The sequence below is a fragment of the Fusarium verticillioides genome, chromosome 10 (assembly GCF_000149555.1).
Source record: "Fusarium verticillioides 7600 chromosome 10, whole genome shotgun sequence".
In the NCBI taxonomy this organism is placed as follows: domain Eukaryota; kingdom Fungi; phylum Ascomycota; class Sordariomycetes; order Hypocreales; family Nectriaceae; genus Fusarium; species Fusarium verticillioides.
Genome location: NC_031684.1, coordinates 821,430 through 841,446, shown reverse-complemented (window position 1 = coordinate 841,446; position 20,017 = coordinate 821,430). Strand labels below are relative to the sequence as shown.

General features: G+C 49.0%; 7 protein-coding genes across 7 annotated transcripts; 5 read left to right on the top strand and 2 right to left on the bottom strand.

Annotated features, from left to right (window-relative positions):
• The first annotated feature begins 2,969 nt into the window (after nucleotides 1-2,969).
• Nucleotides 2,970-4,393, top strand: FVEG_08821 (murein transglycosylase). Its single transcript, XM_018897706.1, has one exon. It carries the CDS (start codon nucleotides 3,187-3,189, stop codon nucleotides 4,174-4,176), a length of 990 nt encoding a protein of 329 aa, XP_018755431.1. The 5' UTR covers nucleotides 2,970-3,186; the 3' UTR covers nucleotides 4,177-4,393.
• A 653-nt stretch (nucleotides 4,394-5,046) lies between these two features.
• Nucleotides 5,047-6,745, top strand: FVEG_08822 (hypothetical protein). The gene has a single exon (XM_018897707.1). It carries the CDS (start codon nucleotides 5,086-5,088, stop codon nucleotides 6,487-6,489), a length of 1,404 nt encoding a protein of 467 aa, XP_018755432.1. The 5' UTR covers nucleotides 5,047-5,085; the 3' UTR covers nucleotides 6,490-6,745.
• FVEG_08823 (hypothetical protein) lies at nucleotides 6,570-7,822 on the bottom strand. Its single transcript, XM_018897708.1, has 2 exons — nucleotides 7,327-7,822; nucleotides 6,570-7,264 (listed from the first exon to the last, which is right to left on the bottom strand). The coding sequence occupies exons 1-2, from the start codon at nucleotides 7,628-7,630 to the stop codon at nucleotides 6,867-6,869; spliced, it is 702 nt and encodes a 233-aa protein (XP_018755433.1). The 5' UTR covers nucleotides 7,631-7,822; the 3' UTR covers nucleotides 6,570-6,866.
• Nucleotides 7,823-9,491: 1,669 nt separating this feature from the next.
• Nucleotides 9,492-12,020, top strand: FVEG_08824 (alpha-glucuronidase; the record flags this gene model as incomplete). Its single annotated transcript, XM_018897709.1, has 1 exon — nucleotides 9,492-12,020. The coding sequence occupies one exon, from the start codon at nucleotides 9,492-9,494 to the stop codon at nucleotides 12,018-12,020; it is 2,529 nt and encodes an 842-aa protein (XP_018755434.1).
• A 69-nt stretch (nucleotides 12,021-12,089) lies between these two features.
• On the bottom strand, nucleotides 12,090-13,868 carry FVEG_08825 (endoglucanase type B). Its single transcript, XM_018897710.1, has 5 exons — nucleotides 13,728-13,868; nucleotides 13,316-13,678; nucleotides 13,019-13,266; nucleotides 12,361-12,970; nucleotides 12,090-12,304 (listed from the first exon to the last, which is right to left on the bottom strand). Exons 1-5 carry the CDS (start codon nucleotides 13,814-13,816, stop codon nucleotides 12,226-12,228), a joined length of 1,389 nt encoding a protein of 462 aa, XP_018755435.1. The 5' UTR covers nucleotides 13,817-13,868; the 3' UTR covers nucleotides 12,090-12,225.
• A 1,754-nt stretch (nucleotides 13,869-15,622) lies between these two features.
• Nucleotides 15,623-16,323, top strand: FVEG_16447 (hypothetical protein; the record flags this gene model as incomplete). The annotated part of the gene is made up of 3 exons (XM_018905674.1): nucleotides 15,623-15,650; nucleotides 15,860-15,998; nucleotides 16,044-16,323. 3 exons carry the CDS (start codon nucleotides 15,623-15,625, stop codon nucleotides 16,321-16,323), a joined length of 447 nt encoding a protein of 148 aa, XP_018755436.1.
• A 225-nt stretch (nucleotides 16,324-16,548) lies between these two features.
• Nucleotides 16,549-19,508, top strand: FVEG_08826 (hypothetical protein). Its single transcript, XM_018897711.1, has 4 exons — nucleotides 16,549-17,539; nucleotides 17,599-18,017; nucleotides 18,069-18,284; nucleotides 18,332-19,508. The coding sequence occupies exons 1-4, from the start codon at nucleotides 16,639-16,641 to the stop codon at nucleotides 19,445-19,447; spliced, it is 2,652 nt and encodes an 883-aa protein (XP_018755437.1). The 5' UTR covers nucleotides 16,549-16,638; the 3' UTR covers nucleotides 19,448-19,508.
• The last annotated feature ends 509 nt before the right edge of the window (nucleotides 19,509-20,017 follow it).

Sequence of the window (20,017 nt, the reverse complement as noted above, 5' to 3'; positions counted from 1 at the left end):
TTACATCATAAAGCGGCAGTCCTAAGGTCCAAGAAGAGGCGATGGAACCACAGCAGAAGTGACATGACAAGATCTGAGCAGGGAGTTGTGCCGTTCCGAGACGACATATAATAGAGCTTGCGCTATTGTGTAGTCTAGTAGGGTGCAATACCAGTCTAGAAGGATATTGGAACACTACATTTGCAATTGAGAAGCAGAACCGCTGCAGGAGTCAAGATGTTGGACAAGTTCTCTTTCTCCTCGATATGGGACTCAACAAAAAACACTACATCTAGCTCACAAATGAGACATTGCAACACAGTGCCTGATCAATTCACATAGCATGATTCTTCTCCTGACCATCCTATCCTATCATTTCTTGCAGCTGTTGGGAGTATTTTCGGAGAAAAGGGGATGATCCCCCGCTCGTCATCGTGTTGCATTGGCAATAGTGGCACAGATATTCGATACCGGCCATTGTAACAGTAACATCCTTATTATATGATCTTCCACCAACGAGGTATTGGGTAAGCTTGTTGCAACTTCATGACCTACCTTGAGACAGCATCAATTTGCCCCCTTCGTCAACCTCCTTCCCAAGTTATCAGTTCCCCGGTAAATGTCGGATGTCCGTCGGACTTTGAGATGGCTCCTGTGACTCCAGCTGATGGCAGAAGTTCGTCGTTCAGCTCAACAACTCATGGGTACGGAACGAGCCCCACGAAACAAAAGCTGAGACCATCATGGGATCTTTCTACAGCGCGGAAAGGGCGTCAGGTAATAATAGAACACATATGTATACAACAGCGGGGATCTAGGGATTGTTCTGGGCTAGCGACTGGCGGAAAGTTTATATGGATTCCCGAAGTGTCGGAATCCTTGGATCTTCCAGACTTGGGGACCCAGACCCGGGGACATGACGGGATGGATTCCCCTAGCAGGCCTGCCCTGACCATTCTTCACCGTCAATCTTGAACTTCCAGGTTCACAAGTCAGATAGGGAGCAAGATCATCGACTTTCATGGGCATCGGTCGTCGGGGATAGAATATTGGTATTTTCTAGCTTATGTTTTGCCCCGTTGAAAGGCGATACGCCTGGCGATTCTTAGCTCCCGGCTGTCGGTGGTCGCAAACACCGACCTGTAAAGGCTTAGCGCCTCAATGCTCGAGTTTGAGATTTGCTCAGCTCATCTTTAGTAATCGGACAACGCTTGAATGCCAAGGAACTTTGACATTGATAGAACATGGTATTGAGATGACATTAGGGTTTTCTCAAGTGTCAGTTTAATGAACTGATCTCGCATGGTAATTAACTTTACCGTTGGTCACTATTTCCCACTAACGCATGCAGAAGTGCTGTTCAGTCAGCCTCCAGCGATAAGCTTATTTGTGGCCCCTGCCAAGATCGCGAGCCCCTAAAGTTGACAGCGAACTCTAAGCAATACAATCTCAATTTCTGTGATCAAGGATACGCAAGTTCTTCCAGTGACTTGCGTAGGTAACGTTTGCGACGCGCTTAATGTATTCAACGTCATTCGATGGAAGTTTATGGTTGTTTTACAGGCTGTTTGTTCACACCATCTGCCATTGGAGGTTGCGTCGCGTTGAAACCGTGGCTGTCTCGAGTACAGGAGGGCCGCAGAGGAAGCCATACGAAAATCGTGATGATTCAACATTATGAATCAATACAGCACAATTCCCGTGGGAGGAATCTGGGGCCAGGGAGTAATATCGTCTAAATGGTCTAGTAAAGGACCAAGTTTCGCAATGCAAAAGTCGTGCTAGTCTCCGTTGCGCTTGGATCTGATCAAGCTTCCAGTAAACCGGGACCTGACTAGTCTACCGTATGCCACCGCAAGAGTTACGGTTTAGGTATCGAACCATACTAAAGTTTGACGTCAAACGTCCTGTATGCACTAACTATGGTTCATCCCGCGGTGAGGAGCCGCTCAAGCCACCATCTTCAAGGCCAGTTTCACATTCCACGAAAAACATGTTCGCCGAACAAAACAAAACAGTCTCAGGCATCTTGGCACTTGCATTTGTTCTGAAGATCAGTTCATGTGGTTCGATAACATGCAGTGCGTCGTTAGAGCAGCGCTTTGCTGGACCGCTCGACAAAATGCGTTGAAGCATGGTGAAAACTGTTTGAAGGTCGCCTCGTACCACCAAAAATCATGAAAATTGCAAATTCGATAACCTCGTCTAGGTTCGTTTAAGGTTAACATTAATAGACTGCGACTGTTCAGCGGTCAACTTAATTTGGTGAAGCTATGATCACCCGCCAGGGGCTTTCCTCCACTATCCGAAGGCCCAAAAAGACATCGTTTCCAGGCCCCTACCGCCAAGAAGTCTTGGAGCCCCCTGATTGAAATGAGCGTTTCATGGTCTCGCCTTACTTCAATCAGCGCCGTGAGAATCGCCGCGAGGACAGACACTGGCTGGGTCTGCCTCAGCCTTATTGAAGCTACAGAGCTATGATTGAAGCGGGCAGAAGCAAAATATATCTTGACTAATTAAGCTTTGGTTGATCAGCCATAGCTCAGAGTCAACCTACCCGTCTTTGAAGCATATTTTTTAGGTTGTTTTGTCGCTGTTGGGCGAACGAACCTAAACGAGCTGTCAACAACCTTAGTTAAATTAAACAGCGTTGTTGATTGGTGCAATAACATTCTATCCACTGAAACAACCCCTAGAAGATGCGGCTGCCACCCGCCGCACTCTGTAACAACAGGTCTGATCGAGATAGCGAAGCGAGGACCACCAACTTGACCGGGTTCTTTTGCCTATGGAGAAGAAATGTTTTTCCCCATCTTGGCGTTTTGAATTGAATGAATTGGGGGCTTCAGGCGCTCCAACGACCAAGGATATTCTTCCATCGGACGAAAAACTGGCTCTGTCTGGTGTAAGGCCGAGTACGGTGCGGTGCCGCGCTGTGCAGAGTGGAATTGATATCCCTGTGCGGCGCCAAAGATTGATGGTAGGGAGAGTCGAGATCCAGAATCTATAAAGACATCTCATGTCCTCCGTCCTTCTCGATTTTTTCCCTTCTCATCACCATCAACAGATCTTCATCTTCTTTCATTCACTTCAGTCTTTCTTTCGAAGAGCTAGTCTCTCGTTCCTTTCGTTCCAATTCAACCGAGCCAGTCTCCAGCACTACCAATCAATCTACTATCCCTCAAACCAACCAACTCTTATTTCAAGATGAAGTTCTCCGCTCTCGCCTTCGCTGCCCTCTCGCAGGTCGCCTCTGCCCACTACTTCTTCGACGTCAGCGCTCTCAACGGTGCCGAGTCCAAGTCCTTCCAGTACATCCGTGACTTCACCCGTCCCACCAAGTACAACCCCATCAAGTTCTCCTCCAACCCTTCCGCCGACATCCGCGACAACTCCTTCGCTGATGGTGAGGACATCATCTGCAACCAGGGTGCCACCGGAACCGGTGGTCAGACTGAGGTCCTCGAGGTCAAGGGCGGCGATGTCATGACCTTCAAGCTCGCTGTCGGTGCCAAGATGGGTCACCCCGGACCTACTCTGGCCTACATGTCCAACGCTGGTGGTGACGTCAAGTCCTACAAGGGTGACGGTGACTGGTTCAAGATCATGGAGGAGGGTGTCTGCAACACCGGTGGTGACTTCACCAAGGACGCCTGGTGCAACTACGACGCCGCCTCTTTCGACGTCAAGATCCCCCAGGGTACCCCCAACGGCGAGTACCTCCTCCGAGTTGAGCACATCGGTGTCCACCGATCTCACGTCAACCAGCCCGAGCACTACGTCTCTTGCGCTCAGGTCAAGGTTACCGGTGGCTCCGACGGCACTGTCGACGCCGAGATGGTCAAGTTCCCCGGTGCCTACAAGGACACCGATGGGTACGCCAACTTCTCCATCTACAACGGTGCCAAGCCCTTCCCCATGCCCGGCCCCAAGGTCTGGGACGGTTCCGCTTCCGCTGGTGGCTCTACTGGTGGCAACACTGGCAACACCGGTGGTAGCACCGAGACCCCTGCCGCTGGCAACACTGAGGCTCCCGCTTCCACCCCCGCTCCCGAGGCCGGTAACGGTCAGCAGAACGGTGGTGAGCAGGCCCAGCCTCAGACTGGCAACAACGGCCAGAACAACGGCCAGAACGGTGGCTTCAACCAGCAGTTCCAGGGACAGGCTGGTTCCAGCAGCTCTCCTTGCCACGCTTAAGCGAGCTACCTTTTTTCTTGGAGACGCTGTAGTGTTTTGTTTTTACTGAAGGGGAGAAGCTGAAGGAAAGATGGAAGAGTTGAAGAGGTGGCTGGTCAACCCATGTATAAAAGAGTCCTGTTGATCGTTTCAAAACACCAAGATGAAGAGGGGATAGTCTGGTACTGTGCTCATAGTTTTTAGCTTTGTCTGTTTAATACGAAGCAGTCTTAGGACAAATCACCGTCTCACTCCTTCATAAGTGACTTTCCTGTACTAATCATTTACCAGAGTATCTCAGTATCTCCAGCTCTTGAATTCCTTGCCAATTGCTGTCTCTTCATGCCTGCCCTTCTTACTCTTGAGTTGCTCGCTCATGTTCTCATGGATAATAAATCGGATGAGCTCCACTGCCAAGGACATGCTTGCCTGCGTTTCGTTTCTTGACCTGAATCCTGGCAGCAATGTGCCGATTCGGTAGTTGACTGATGCCAGAACTGTCCTCGCCCACCGTCATAACAGGGTTGTCAACTTAGCACGAAGCGTGTTGGATATTGAAGAAACGAGTCATTAACGTAGGGAGTGAATATGTTCATGTTGACATTTTGCAGCTATGACCCAAAAAACATTGCCGCATTTTCGTACTGGCCAAGCGTATCACAATCTGCCGAAGTGACAAAGTTTGCAATGTGAATGGGCCACCAATCATCCCTTTGTGATACAGGATGCTGAACATGCAGTATCACACCGAGAAATCCTGACCCGATTGAACGATAATATTTATTTATTGTAAGTGAATTATTGGGCTAGCCTCCATCAGGAAGTGCCCGAGCCGCATGACGTCAAGCATAAGCTGGGTGAGACATTCAAAATATCTTTGTGTCAAACGCTGAAGACTGTTAAACATCCTGCACCCTCACATTCATCACAATGGCTCAACCAAATAAATTTGATCGCGAAGAGATCTTGACAAACACTTCACTTCCGGAAGTTTACGATAAGCTGGTTAAACTGGCCGAAGAGTTCTCTGTTCTTGGTGAGATCGATACCGCCAAAGACCTAGTTTCACTGCTCCTCCAGGACACTACCTCGGAATGGCAACGCGAGAAGCTCCATCATTTTGAGCCGTTCTTTGCGGCTGCCGACATATGGCCTGATGAAATCCCAGAGAAGGAACGAAGTGAAGCAGTATCAGACGAGACTGCATCTAAGCATGCCCTTGACATCGACGATGTCGAGGAACAAGATGACAAAGGCAATCTCCAGGAGCAGATAAAGAAGGCCCACCAATTCGGTGCGGACGGATCAAGCTTGGCTGATGCCCTGTCAAGTGCCTTCAGGTTGGCGTGGAAGCAGACCCCCAACCTGGAAGAAGTCCAGAACGATTCGAAAGTTCAAGAAGTTCTCGAACTCATCGCCCAGAACCTATACAAGAGAGGGATCATCTTGCGTCTTGCTGGACGCCATGATCTCAGTGGACTACTAGCTACAGGCGTATTGGCACGAAAAGTCCCCGTTGACAAGAAGAAGATTGAAGCCCTTGGCAAAGACGTCGTTGCGACATTCGCAGAGCGATTCAGAAAAGGTCGGAAACCACTGGACATAGAGTCAAAACCCATGAAAGACGTGCTGTTGGAGCTTGAACGGAACACGAAGCCAAAATCCCTCGAATATTGGGAAGAGATGGAACAAGATCCTCCGGAAACACTCTTCAATCTGCCACCGGCTACAGATGAGCAGATATCATCACTGGAAAAGAGGCTGAAAGTAACACTGCCAGATGATTACAAGGAATTTCTGAAGATCACCAATGGATTTGGAGGTACATGGAACGGCTTTCATCTCGATCCTCCTCTCCACAGCGTCGACGACGTCGAGTGGTCTGATCCTTTATTTGAAATCCCTTTCGTTCAATTTCATGAAAGTATCAGTGGAGTACTCAAGCTGGATCTACCAGAGAGAGATGACTGGCCAAACTCCGGCCCAAATATCGAGATTGGCCGTGAAGATGTCCTTGGTATTCTGCTCCTCACACCCGAGTGCACCAAGGCAGTCTTCGAAGCATATGACACAGCATTCAAAGGGTCGGACACCTCGGAAGATGACAAGAAGCAGGAGATGAAAGTCATTGAAGCGCACTATGGAAGCTACGATAACATGAAGAAGTTGGGCTGGGCTACTATTGAATTTCATGATTCGGAGGACATTCCATGCGGGACGTTTCGGCAGTTCCTTGAGAACAGATTGCGCAGAACAACGACTGTGGGGTACCCGGACGAAAACTCAAAGGAGGCTGGAAGTCTGGCTTATAGCTGCTTGGCTGATAATTCTTAAGCGAACAAGGAAGATATCAACATCCATGCCAGGCAACAGGGTTACAAAGATTTGTCACGTACACGTGTCAGTTACGGAGACTCAAAAGTAACAAAATATCAATTCAATTCGCAAAATGGTGTATTTGATCCTACGCTGCAAACAAAGTTCCGTCCGTCCCATGTTGATATATGCAATTTGGCTCCGAAAGATACCGCCGTCCGTTGTCCCAATTTTATCCGTGCCAGCGACTCCCTGAATCCATTTTTATCCCTAATCAAAATCCGTGCCACCCATGCTTTCATCCCTTCGTGTTCCCGTTGCTTCCATAAACCGTAAATATCCAAATTTTGTATGTAAGTAGGACTAGCTACTGCTTCTCAATTAGATGTAGCCAGCTACATAACAGCACATCCACCAGAGGGCGAAGGTGAACGGCTCCTCTTGCCTCGCTGAGAATGGCTCTTTGACTGCTTGGGCCTCGACGATCGCTGATCAGTCTTGCCTGTGCGTGTAGAGTATTGATCGTAAGGCTTGCTAGCAGTTGCGCGTTGGCCATATGCCTTGCTTGTATGGCTATGCGTTGTTGAGCGCTTATCATATGTCTTGGTCGGTCGTTGAAGCCTGAGCCACCAGCAGACCTCTTCCTCGATACCAGACAAGATGGCGGTGAGTCTTTGCTGCCACGGTGCGAACGTGAAAGATTTGCCAAGGCTGGGCTTCGATGTCTTGGCTTTTGACAGGGGATACAGTAACTGACCCCGGATTTCGTCTCGGTAGAGCGGCAAGTTCTTTGCTGTGATAAGGTTAGATGGATTCGCTGATTGCAGGGGTTGGGTTGGATCGGGACTGACTCACGGGCTGGGTCTGTGTACTTGGTCTGGCCCTTTGCCGAATTGAACAGGGCTGTCAACGTGTTTGCACCTCTGACAGCAGTATCGCACATTCTCTTCTTATCGCTCTTCAACTTGGTACGATCTTTGTGCTGCTTGGGCAGCTTGATGTCTTCAATTGCATCGACAACATCAGCAAGGTAGTTGATGATGGATATCAACACCGCTCTCCCCAGCAAATCGCTATATCCACTGACGCCATCTGAGCGTCGTGGAATGCGATGAGCATGCTGAGGAAAATGAATATGATCGCTTGTTCGGTCTTTCATTATGGCTATTAAAAAAAGAGGTAAGCAGAGATGAATGAATAGATAGATTAATTAAGCATTATACTAGTAAGAATAAGGATAGAATGAGATGATCCAAATGAGAACCGTTTGGTGAACAGGCAGCCGCCCGCTTATATAGCCAGATCGACGTTGTTTACGGAGGACCATCCCGGGGCCTTGTCAAGTCTCTCGATGTGGTGGTTTATACATGGAGAAGGCCAGAGCAAGGATGCCAATTAGAGAGAGGTCATTTCTCAACATTGTACGGTTACTAACGTAGTGGAGGTCTGTAACACGTTCAACGGGGCTCATGCACCAAAATAGTGGTCTGCAGCCTCATGTAGCCAACAACGATGAACTGTTACGCGGCCAACATGCCATGAAGAACGGGTCCATCGACCAAACCAGACTTTTGCATGCCTTAGCATGTGGACTTTGGGTAAGATGGCATGCGAGTTCGAGCTGATTTGGCCGTGCATGCAACGTAAAGCGGCTGTATAGTTTGCCAGGGGGCGTTAGCACGATTATGCTTGTCTATGATCAAGACGATCCCATTGCTTTTGCCCAAGTCAAAAAGCTTGACATCGGAATCCACTGTAACGCCTAACAGTGGAGATAACCCACTGGAGGGCCTCGATTTTGGGTCTCCATGTGCCGGGTTTAACGTTAGGTTCAGTGTCGTGCTGCGCTGGCAGAGCGTTCCGGTCGAATCACATCATGAATACTTGCACAATTCGCCACAATTTGCATGACAATCGTTGTGCAGAAAAATTCTCATCAAAAATTCGCTGTTACACAAGTCACTAGCCACATGTTTTATATGGATCAGGTGACCTATTCGTTGCTGTGAGTGAGTCAAGCTGCCAAGAATAGGACAGCAAGTCATCCCAAGTCGAAAATTTTGAGGGATCCGAGCTCGACCAGCACATGTCAATTCGAATTTTGCTGGCTCTGACTCAGAATTTGCGTTTCAGACAAAAGTTGTGCTGTCAATTTGTGCGCTGTGTGACTGTTACACTCGCTAAACCACTGCGGGCGCACAAATACCTGCCCCCTCGGCCCTGACGGCAAGGAAACGAAACAATCTGTTCTGTTCTGTTCAAAATGGATTTCTGTGCATTTCTGTGCATAGCATATGCATAGCACATCATCCATGTTATACATGAATTGTGCAGATCCCTCTCATGTCATGTACCCTGCATGAAACGGCATACATAACTGATCGCCGACATCGTTTTTGCCTAAATACATAAACTTCAGCTTGCACGCTTCAGTACAGAGATCAACATTGGCAACGACTGAAAACCTCGGAGAGATTGCCGATGTCACTTCGCGGGGAAATAAAGCTACGCACTGCCCCCTCCGTTTTATTGACAGATTGATCTGCCATTAACAGAACTTAAGCTTAATCTCTTGATGCTTAATGTAAAGTTCCGACTACTGAGTCCGTAGATTATGGCAGCTTACAAGACCTCACCATCGATTATGGTAGCGTAGATAATCTCCAATGAAGCTCTCCCAAGGCTTCATTAATGTTATTTCCCTATATCCGCCGTTCTCCCACTATGACCCCAGCCCACCTGAGTCGTCCAAAAGATCAGCCAAGACCGGACGAACAGTGAAGCTCGGTCCATTTACCCCGAAGTGAACCTGGATGCCGATTGATGGACTAACTGATACAGCATCATCGGCTGCCGATCTCAGCCGTAGCCACAGTCCCAAGGCTAATTCAAATAGCCTGAATCAATTCACCAGTAATTACTCCGCATATCATCGTGAGACATGTTGCGATATAAGACGATGGCCTCGCTTCAATCAGACTGAACGTCACACACCATCATAGTCGCAGTCATAGCTCATCATGTGGCTCTCGACTTTACTCTTCGCTTTGTTCACCTGCGTTATCGCAGAGGATGGTGTTGATGGTTGGCTGCGATATGCTCGCTTGCCATCAAGCGTCTCCATTAATGCCAAGTCGTTTCCCCAAAAGATCCATGTAATTGGTGGTTCCGCAAAGAGTCCCCTTGGTAGTGCTGCCTCGGAACTCCAGAAGGGCTACAGCGGTATTCTCAACATCGACCTGAAGACTGAGAGCAGCTCAAAGTCGTGTGACTTCTCACAGTCAATTGTCGTTACCACCGAGGAGAACCTCAAGAAGGCATGCAAGGGCAAATTGTCTCATCCCAAGCTCGAGGCTGACGGCTACTGGCTCAGCACTTCTGGCAGCTCTGTCAAGATCGTTGGCCAGAATGAGCGCGGTGCGCTGTATGGCGCCTTTGAGTACCTCTCAATGCTCGGCCAGGGCAACTTCAAGAAAGTTGAGCGTGCATCGAACCCGAGTGCGCCCATTCGATGGGCCAACCAGTGGGATAACCTCAATGCAAGCTCGACTCATGGCTCTATTGAGAGAGGCTACGGTGGCCCTTCCATCTTTTTTGACGGTATCAAGAATGTGCGAAAGGACCTCTCACGGGTTCCTCTCTTTGGACGTCTTCTCGCCTCCATCGGTATCAACGCCGTGGTCATCAACAATGTCAACGCCGATATCAGACTATTTAACTCTGAGAACCGTAAGGGTCTTATTGAGATTGCCGACCTGCTTCGTCCCTGGGGTGTTCAGGTCGGACTCTCTCTCAACTTTGCGTCACCCCAATCGCTCGGAGGTCTGGATACGTTTGATCCCCTTGACGAGAAGGTGATTAAGTGGTGGCATGACCTGACAGATGGTCTTTACAATGGTATTCCTGATATGGCTGGCTATTTGGTCAAGGCGAACTCAGAGGGCCAGCCAGGACCTATCACGTATAACCGCACTTTAGCTGATGGCGCCAACATGTTTGCCAAAGCCCTCGAGCCCTACGGCGGTGTCGTTATGTTCAGAGCTTTTGTTTATGACAAGCTTGACTGGAATGACTGGAAGGCTGACCGTGCCAACGCCGCTGTTGAGTTCTTCAAGGAGCTGGACGGAAAGTTTGACGACAACGTGGTCGTTCAGATCAAATACGGCCCTATCGACTTCCAAATCAGGGAGCCTGTTAGCCCTTTGTTTGCACACCTTAGAAAGACCAATAGTGCCATTGAATTGCAGATCAGTCAAGAGTACTTAGGGCAGCAATGCCATCTTGTCTATCTGCCTCCATTATGGAAGACGATCCTGGACTTTGATATGCGAATCGACGGTAAGAAGTCCCAAGTCCGCGATATCGTTTCAGGAAAGGTCTTCAAGAGGCGTCTAGGAGGATATGCTGGTGTCACAAATGTTGGTTTGGACAAGACGTGGCTTGGAAGTCATCTGTCCATGTCAAATCTGTACGCATTTGGACGTCTCGCTTGGGACCCTACTGCGGATTCCAAGGAAATTCTCGAGGACTGGACACGTCTGACCTTCGGACTCGACAATGAGGTCCGAAAGGCCATTACTGATATGTCTATGGCTTCCTGGCCGGCCTATGAGAACTATTCCGGTAACCTAGGCATTCAGACCTTGACTGATATCCTCTACGCTCACTATGGACCCAACCCTGCTTCGCAGGATAACAACGGCTGGGGACAGTGGACTAGGGCAACCCGCGATCATATCGGTATGGACCGTACAGTCAAGAATGGAACTGGAAATGCTGGCCAGTATCCTTCCGAAATTGCCAAGCGGTTCGAAAGCACAGAAACGACCCCCGATGACCTCATGCTCTGGTTTCACCACGTCCCATACACTTTCAAGCTCCACTCTGGAAAGACTGTGATTCAGCACTTCTACGATGCTCATTACAAGGGTGCCGCTACAGCTCAAACCTTCCACAAGACTTGGGCATCGTTGAAGGGCAAGATCGATAATGACAGACTTGAACATGATCTCTTCAGACTCAAGTACCAGGCTGGTCACTCGATCGTCTGGAGAGATGCCATCAACGAGTTCTACCGCAACTTGTCTGGCATCCCTGACAAACAGAACCGCGTTCGTAATCATCCTTATAGAATCGAGGCTGAGAAGATGGAACTCGATGGCTACGAGCCTGTCAATGTCACACCAACCGAGACTGCTTCCAAGTATGTTGCCATATACACAAACAGCACTGGAACAGCCAGCACGACTCTCAAGTCCCCCAAGGGCACATATAACGTCGCTGTAAACTACTATGATATCGTTGGTGGCAAGTCTACTTGGTCTGTATACCTCAACAAGCGATTGATCGGCAAGTGGGTTGGAGACAATGAAGAGCGACTGGGACACTGGCCTAGTGAGTTCCTCGATGGTCACTCTGCCACTCGTATCACCTTCGAAGGAGTCAAGATCCAACCAGGTGACAAGCTCGTGATCATTGGAAAGGCTGATGGCAAGGAAACGGCTGCATTGGATTATGTTTCAGTTCTGCCTCAGGGCATTGTTGACTAGCTAGTCATTCTTTTTTGTAATCTGTATTACATTTACGACTCCGCTTTCGAAAAGAAAAAAAAAAGTATTGCTCCAATGTTCAAATGTCAATTCATATGTGCTCGTAACTAGCTACAATCCAGATAAAACATTCTAGGTTCTTGACAATTAATCTGATCCAACTTCCAACTTTTCACATTGTTAAGATCAGTCATTCTTGTATAATTTACATGAACGAGGGGTTGGCGTTGTCGAGGAGCTGCTCGAAGTAAGCCTGAAACCAGGTTCCAGCCTCAGGAGCGGGCCTGAAGATGAAATATTAGCACGGGATATAGTGAGAATATCGGATGGAGCAACTTACTTGAGAGCATCATCGAGACCACAGTGGTAGTCGTAGCGAGCAGCAGATGTATCAGAGGTACCATCAGACTCACCACCAGGCTTGACCCAGACGAAAGCATCGGCGAGAGCATCACCAGTGTTGGTGGAAGGTCGAAGTCCGAAACCAGTACCCTTGGCGTTGCACCAGTCGCCCTGAGCCTTCTGGCCAGTAGGCTGCTTGCCAGATCGGCCCTGGTCGACGATGAACTTGACGTTGGACCAACCCTCCTGGGCGAGAAGAGGAGCGAAGGCGTTGATGTATCGCTGCTCATCGTAGTTGGGATTGCTCTCGGTGTAGTCGGGCTTCGTGGAGAGCTTCCAGCCGTTGTAGTTGGAGACGTTGGTGACGAGACCGCGAACGCGAGAAGGCTTGCCAGCGTCCTTGTAGATCTGGGCGTAGAGCTTAGCAGCAGGGCCGATGTTGGCAGGCCAGCCGAGCCAGCCACCGTGACCGGCATCAAGGTACATGGAGACGTTGGGGAGGTTGAGTTCCTTGATGGCGTAGACAGTGAGCTCCTTGTAAGCACTCTCGGCCTTGGCGCACTTGTCGACGTTCAGGTTGGTGACCAGGTTAGCAAGGGAATCAGGCTCTGCAATGGGGTTAGCTAATGCAATACCAAGAGTGATGGTTCACTTACCAATTACAAGGATGACCTTGGTGTCAGAGTAGTCCTGGAGGATGCCCTTGATCTTGGCGATGTAGGCCTTGTACTTGTTGGCACCGTCATTGTCGAGGGAGTACTCTCCGTTGGAAGCAGCAGCAGCGCAGTCACGGTTGGGAAGATCGTAGACAACGAACTGACCGGCATAGTTGCCACCAGCCTTGTTAGCCTTGCGGATATCAGCAAGGGTATCCTCCATAAGAGAAATGTGGTCGTAGGTGTCCCTGAACCTTGTCAATACACGAATCTCTGCCACATATGAGTTTGACTTACATCCACTGGAAGGAGGGCACATCAGCAACCTTGGCAGCAGCAGTAGCTTTGGCACCGCTCAGCTTGGGAACAGCCAAGTTCATGACCTCAGAGCGGTAGTAGTTGTTGGCCCAGAGATCAACACCAGAGTAAGGGTTGCCACTGGCCGCAGGAGGGGCAGAAGTGACAGAGCCTCCAGCAGTAGTAGAGCTTCCACCAGTGGCGGTAGTCTTGGTGGCAGTGGTGGAGCTGGGTCCAGCAGCAGTCGAAGAAGGCTCAGCAGTACCGGGCTGGCACTGAGAGTAGAAGTCGTTGAGCTTGACACACTTGTTTCCGCTGGTGCAGCAAGGAGTGCCGCTCCAGTTCTGGCCACCACACTGAGCCCTGTTTTATTGTGAGCAGATGTTGTTGTAGTTGAGATTCGTAGGCATACCAAACTCCGTTGCTACAAGACTGGCGCTCTTCAACAGGAGCAGCAAGAGCTGTAGCCGCAAAGGCGGCGAGGATAAGCTTGTAGGCCATAGCTATCGAAGTTGAAGATTGACTGATTATGCTTGCTTGTTGACTGTGGATGAGTAGAGCGGAAACTTCAATTGAGGTCCGTGACAGATGTTATATACATTTCGAAGGCATGTAGTTGCATCTTCGAAGTTTAAACGTCCCGGAACGACGGGATCTCAAACGTTAGTGCAAGGCCACTGTCGCCATCGGCAAAGAGATCCGGACAAGAACCCACCGTCAGGTAGTTCCCGGATGAGATCCAAAAACATCCGAAGAGCCTTTCACGACGTGGAAACTTTCGGAGCGTCTGTATCGAGGCCGACCTAACCCCTCACTCATCACGTTTATTCAGCCATTATTGAAGTGCCATCGCCACAAACGACTATCCCGGAAAGGACAGCCGATGCGATCATGTGTCCAAAAGACCCTAAACTGGATATTAAAATGATGTAACACTGAAACTGCTCATCTCGGAGGGGTTCCTCCTTGCAGTTCCTATTTGGGAAGTCCGGAGGCTTGACCCTTATATATCGAGCCATGATCCACGGAAACGCCGTCCTGTGATCCGAAAAAGTTTACTGGATGGAGATGTTGCTCAAAAATGCTCAGGGCATTACATGATTGATCATTGTGGTCCGGCTAGGTGGGTTCAATGGCTCAGCCATTGAACCATAGTTTTCGGGGATGTCGGCTTAGGACTAACGCATAGAAGACAAGGATGTCCTGAAAGAATCACAAACTCAAACATGACCAATTATAAGCTCAGCCTTGTGGATGTTGAGTTTAGCCGCATCGTGCTGGTAATTTACCCCTCGTTTCAACTATACTACTCTTCACAATTCCTGGGGCAACCTTGCCGTAACCCCTTCAAGCTAGTCCTTCTTTAAACTCCTCCTCGACGTAAGGTCCTACGATGGATTCTAAGAGAAACGTGGTACTTTCATGTAAGAAGCTTTTGCTGTCAAAGGCCCTCGACTCCCGTCTATCTACCTCTTAGTGCAAATATCTTTAGCTTGCTTCGACATCGCCACAACCACAAAGTCTTCTCAGTACCCTCCAAGTTGGTGTTCCATTACTTGGCAAAACCTCCTGTCTCCAGCTTCCTTCGGTGTTCTTTCACGTAACGACAGAGCTGCAAATCGCTCGTCATGAATAACCAACACCACTCTTCAGAGCTCCGCCTTGAGGACTCGCACGGCAGTGTTGTGCTGCTGGCGCTGATCAATTTTATTCGTCTCGTTCCAAGAAGCAAAGGGTCTCAATATCACTCGTGCCTGAGCAATTTTATTAAACCTACACGAGAATCTCGAAAGGAAGAAAGTGTCTAGTGGCAGGCCTACAGTAGGCAGTTTAGAGTTTTTATGGTGGCTTCTCCCCAAAGGACCAAATCTGCTCTGGGTAAAAGTCATAGCTTGTCTTCAGCTTGAGAAGCCGGCCATTGAGCTTCTCAGAAGTTAAGGGGATTTTATGAAAACTTACTGAGATGCAAGATGGCGCATATCTTATCTCAACAGACGTGAGACCGAACCACAGAGAATGCCGTCCGCACTAACCCTAACTGCAGCCATCTTACTCTAGCATACCAGCCCTTCAGCGATTGCCTGCAACTGCAAAGATAGCTGAGCTTTACTGATGCGAGACGTGAGATTCTCAGCCGCACACTAGTCAAAGATTCGGCACATTGACAGTCCGAGCGGCAGTACGCCTCTTGAGATGGACCAACTATTCACGCTGGGCGACATCGTGGCTGACGGTGCCAACCTATGAGATAGTGTTGTGGCGTTGAGATTACATTGATCAGTAACCACTCTCCTCAAGCTTATACGAATGGCTTGCATTAACTTCCAAAGGTTGGGTTAGTTTGTAGTGTAAATACCTTTATATCAATTTCCCCGCCTTTGACAGCATCAATCTCGAAACCACCATCCTAAGCTTTCTTGAATCTTATTGTCATTAACTTCATATAAAATGGTAACCCCTGCCGTGGTGCTAATTTTTCCCAGATTGCTGTCCGAAACGGAGCCTCAGCGACTTTTGACAGTCGTGAAACGATCGATGCGCAAGTCGCAGAAATCAAGAAGATCACCAACGGAAACTTTGGCAAAATGATGGATGCGAGCACTTATGGTTACGAAGTCATGGTGAAAGCTCTCGAAACCGTTTCCGATGCGAAAGAGAAATACCTTACGTCGGTTGACTCTTGGTAAGCTCCCTGTACCTATTATGAAGATTTAGAACACCACTCAAGTATCGCTAGATCCCCATTCTCAACACCATCTTCTATCAACGAGTACAGAGCAAATCTTGGCCATCTCTGCCGCCCCAACGAGCGGGATGGAGCACAGATTACATCCAATATCGCCAACTGGATTCCGTTTCTTGAGAAGCATAATGCCGCTGGGACTCTGAAGCCACTCAAGCATCATGTTGTTGACGGGGTCGGATGGGAGAAGGTCATTCAGGGCATAGAAGATATGGAAGGTGGAAAAGTTGGGAAGAAAATTGTTGTGAGAACTCAGGAAGAATGAGAGGATCTTGTCACTTTTTCCATTTTGTGTTTCGCATTTTCTGATCAGCGCTGTTGGGCACAAATACGGAATGGTTTGCTGCGTAAGAAGCCAATCACGAGATGCTGGACGGCGCGTAAAATGCGACACAGCCCAGTCCAGCCCAGTCCAGCCCAGTGCGGCTGAGTCTGCTGAGACATCAGGCGCTTCACAAGGCTTTCCCTTGTGTTCTACCTCAATTGTTCTGCTGGATTCGACGGAAGCGTCCGCCCTCCTTCTATGTGATATGTATCATTTCAATAGTAGCCTTTGCGGCGTCGACACATCGAAACCACCATGGAGGCAGTCGGCGCAGGTGCCAGCACGTTGGCCTTTGTGCTCTTAGCTCTCAAGTCAGCTAAGATCATCAATGAGTCACTCTCTTCAATCAAAGATGCGCCTAGGATAGTCTACGAGTTATCGAATGACCTAGAGTCACTACAGTCCGTTCTCGGGCGCATATCTGGTAGCTCGCTGCAACACGCGCCGACAAGCACAATCGAGTCATTAAATGACATACTCCAAGCGTGCACAACTGAACTGTCGAGCATAGAATGCCAGCTCGCAAAATTTTCTACAAGCTCTTCTAGTAGTCGCTCAAGTCGCGTGTACAAGGGCGTCCTAGCATACGTCAAAAAAGAAGACCTAGAGAATGCGCGAAGCAGGATTCGAGACAAGTCAACGCAGATAAACCTTTACCTGAGCCTTCTTCAAGCGCAGTCACTTTTGCAAGTATCATCAAGGATAGATACTCATGCCACAGCGACCGCACGTATCCTGGACCAGATACTTGGAGAGGTGTCAAAACTTCACACGAGACTTGATCAAGATGTTGCAGTCAGTGAGGTCGAGCAGCTTCCAACAAACGCAGGCGATGGTTCAATCGACAGCGCAATGGTTGGTCGACTCGGTGCCATAGCGCTTTGTTCCGAGCTTGAGTCTAGTATATCCCGCCTCTCTACTCTCATAGACCACGACGGCCTAACTTTGGACGCCGACGATGCTGAACAGATCATTGATGACCTGCGCAGATTTGTTGTCATTGCCAAGGAGAGGTCGATCGAAAAGTCTAGACTTAGTAGCAACTCTACTACCTACAGTACTGTCAGGGAAGACAATACAAAAGCTTTAGGTAGAGACCTGAAGCTGATTGAAGGACTGATTCTTTCCGCCCCCATCATTGCAATCAACCAGTCTGGTAACTTTGTCATTCATTATCAGCTGTAGCGCATAACTGATCATTTATGCCGGTCCCAGGTTCTCGAAAACTCCGTTCTCAACTACCGCATGGCACGGTTATTAAGCAAAAGCGGATGAGAGAAGAAATTGACGTTGACCAGGGCTATCTCACGATCTCAACTAACAAGAGAAGAAGGATATGCAGCGGGGTTGCCAACCCATCTGCAAAAGTCAACACATTTCGTGATGTTGTCGCTAGCATCGTGTTCCGCCCATCGAATTCTCCTTGGATGTTCTCAGTCTCGCTTTCCCAGGGTCAACTTTTCGATCGAAGCATCCAGAGCATCCCACGAATATCGGTCTGTCGCATAGTCCCGAATGACTCGCCTGTCTTCACTTTGGTGAAGCAGGGCTCCCTCAAAGAGTTCATAACCATGCTGCAGGAGGGCAAAGCAAGCTTACGTGACCACGACGAGCAGGGTATGCCACTTCTACATGTAAGAGACTAGTATATGAAACCAAAAGATCCCGTCCTAACCTTTGTAAAGTATGCAGCTACAGCGAGCGTGGAGATGTGCAAGTTCTTGATCGAGTCCGGAGCAGACGTGGATGAGATGGGCGAACACACGGGTACTGCCCTCTCGCGAATAGCAGGGCTGGACCGACATGATACGACACTGGTACTACTGGAGAACATGGCTGATCCCACGTTATCATACCCGGGATGGGATAACCCATTGTCCACAGCTTGTAACCTAGATCTTGTAAGTTCCCAAGCGATAGCAAACCTTCGTATACTGATACAGTCTAGCCATCCGCAGAGCTCTTCCTCAAGCACGGAGGACATTTCACGATGCACGATCTAGAGAGCTTCGACCTGAATGGAAGAACGAGACTTCATCAAGTTTGTATGGCAGAAAGCAGAGCGACAAGCAAGAAAAAGGCAGTCGCTATGCTGGCGGCGGCCGGCGCCAACCTCAACGCTCGCGTAGCAAAGTCATGGTCTCCAGATGATCACCAGACGTTAGGGTTCACGTGCCTTCATAGTCTGGTTTACAAAGCTCATCGAAGCAGAGACCGGGATGAGTTAGAAGCCCTCATCTTCCTGATCCAACAAGGAGCAGATATTCTTGCGCTTGACCATCATCAGCATAGCGTCTCAATGCGTGCGTATCTACCTAACGACGGCGATAATCAATATTCGTCCAAGGGGTCATACAGAGGCGATCTTTGGGATGCTGCTCTCAGGATATGCGGCTATGATGTTAGCTCACATCGAGATGCATATCCTAGAGTGCCCAGGTATAACAGAAACTACAGAAGGAAAGACTTTGAGAGATTATGGGAGGGGTATGAAGCCCTCTGTCCGTATTGGACAGATGAGCGATATCCGGAAACAGGCGGCGATGACGACTACTGGAAACAAGCTGTGACACGCTGCGAGCATATCGCATGTTCAGATTGCGAGGAGCTTCCGCCACAAACCGACGAGGTTGACGTGGAGCCAATAATGGACGCGCATATCCCAGGCTACGCCCAAGCTGTATACCGCGAATGGTACTTCGCTCGCAGTCCGGAGTCTAACCCTAGTCATATGCCTTATATAGATCATATTTCGGACGATTATTACAGTGATAATGACGGAGGAGAGGAGAGCCCATCGCCTGATATTTTTGAGGGAGAAGGCAGGGAATCAAGTGTAGACGTGGGAACTGATGGCGGTGTTCGGTTTTACGATGAAATGAATAGCCCTTCACCACCGAGCAGTGAAGATGGGGAAGCAGCTTATGAGCGATTGGTTGAGCCATATCAGGATGGACAGGGCGGGGTTGATGACTATCCTCGTTTTGTCGATAGATGGCTTGAGCATTATATTCGAGCGGCCGAAGAGGAATATGAAGGCGACGATGAGGAGATGATGGATTGATCATATCGATTACCTTTTTGGGTCAACCTTTGGTATTCAGCAGTGACGAAAGAATACAACAAAGTTGATGATGTGAGATGTTCCCTAAACGCTACGTCCTAAGTTTATGACTAATCCCAAAACTTGAAGTCGCATTTCATCAAGAATTAATAATCCGCGAGTCGAGCCAGAACAAAACACATCATGAAAGCGGCCATTGCGGCACCGCTTTTGCCGATAATTGCTGACAGCTCTCAGCACGTCGATAGTGAAGTGGCTGCTTACTGGGCCCAACGTTGCTTAAGCCTTAAGGCTTACCGTACCATCGAAACCCGAATACCCGAGCCGCGCGTGAAACAGCCGTGTTATGCAGTGCCGCAGAGCCAAGCATCAGGTCTCTGCTGTATAGGCTATCCATCATCCACCGAAACGCGCGGGTACAAGTCGGGATTTGTAAGAAGACACAACAGCCCATGTGCTTTGCGGGCGTATGTAATTATTAATCTCCCAAGATGAGCTGGAGTCTCCATGGAATTGATTGAGTATAAATAGGTTGGATATTGGATTAAGTTTGACGAGTATCCTTTCACT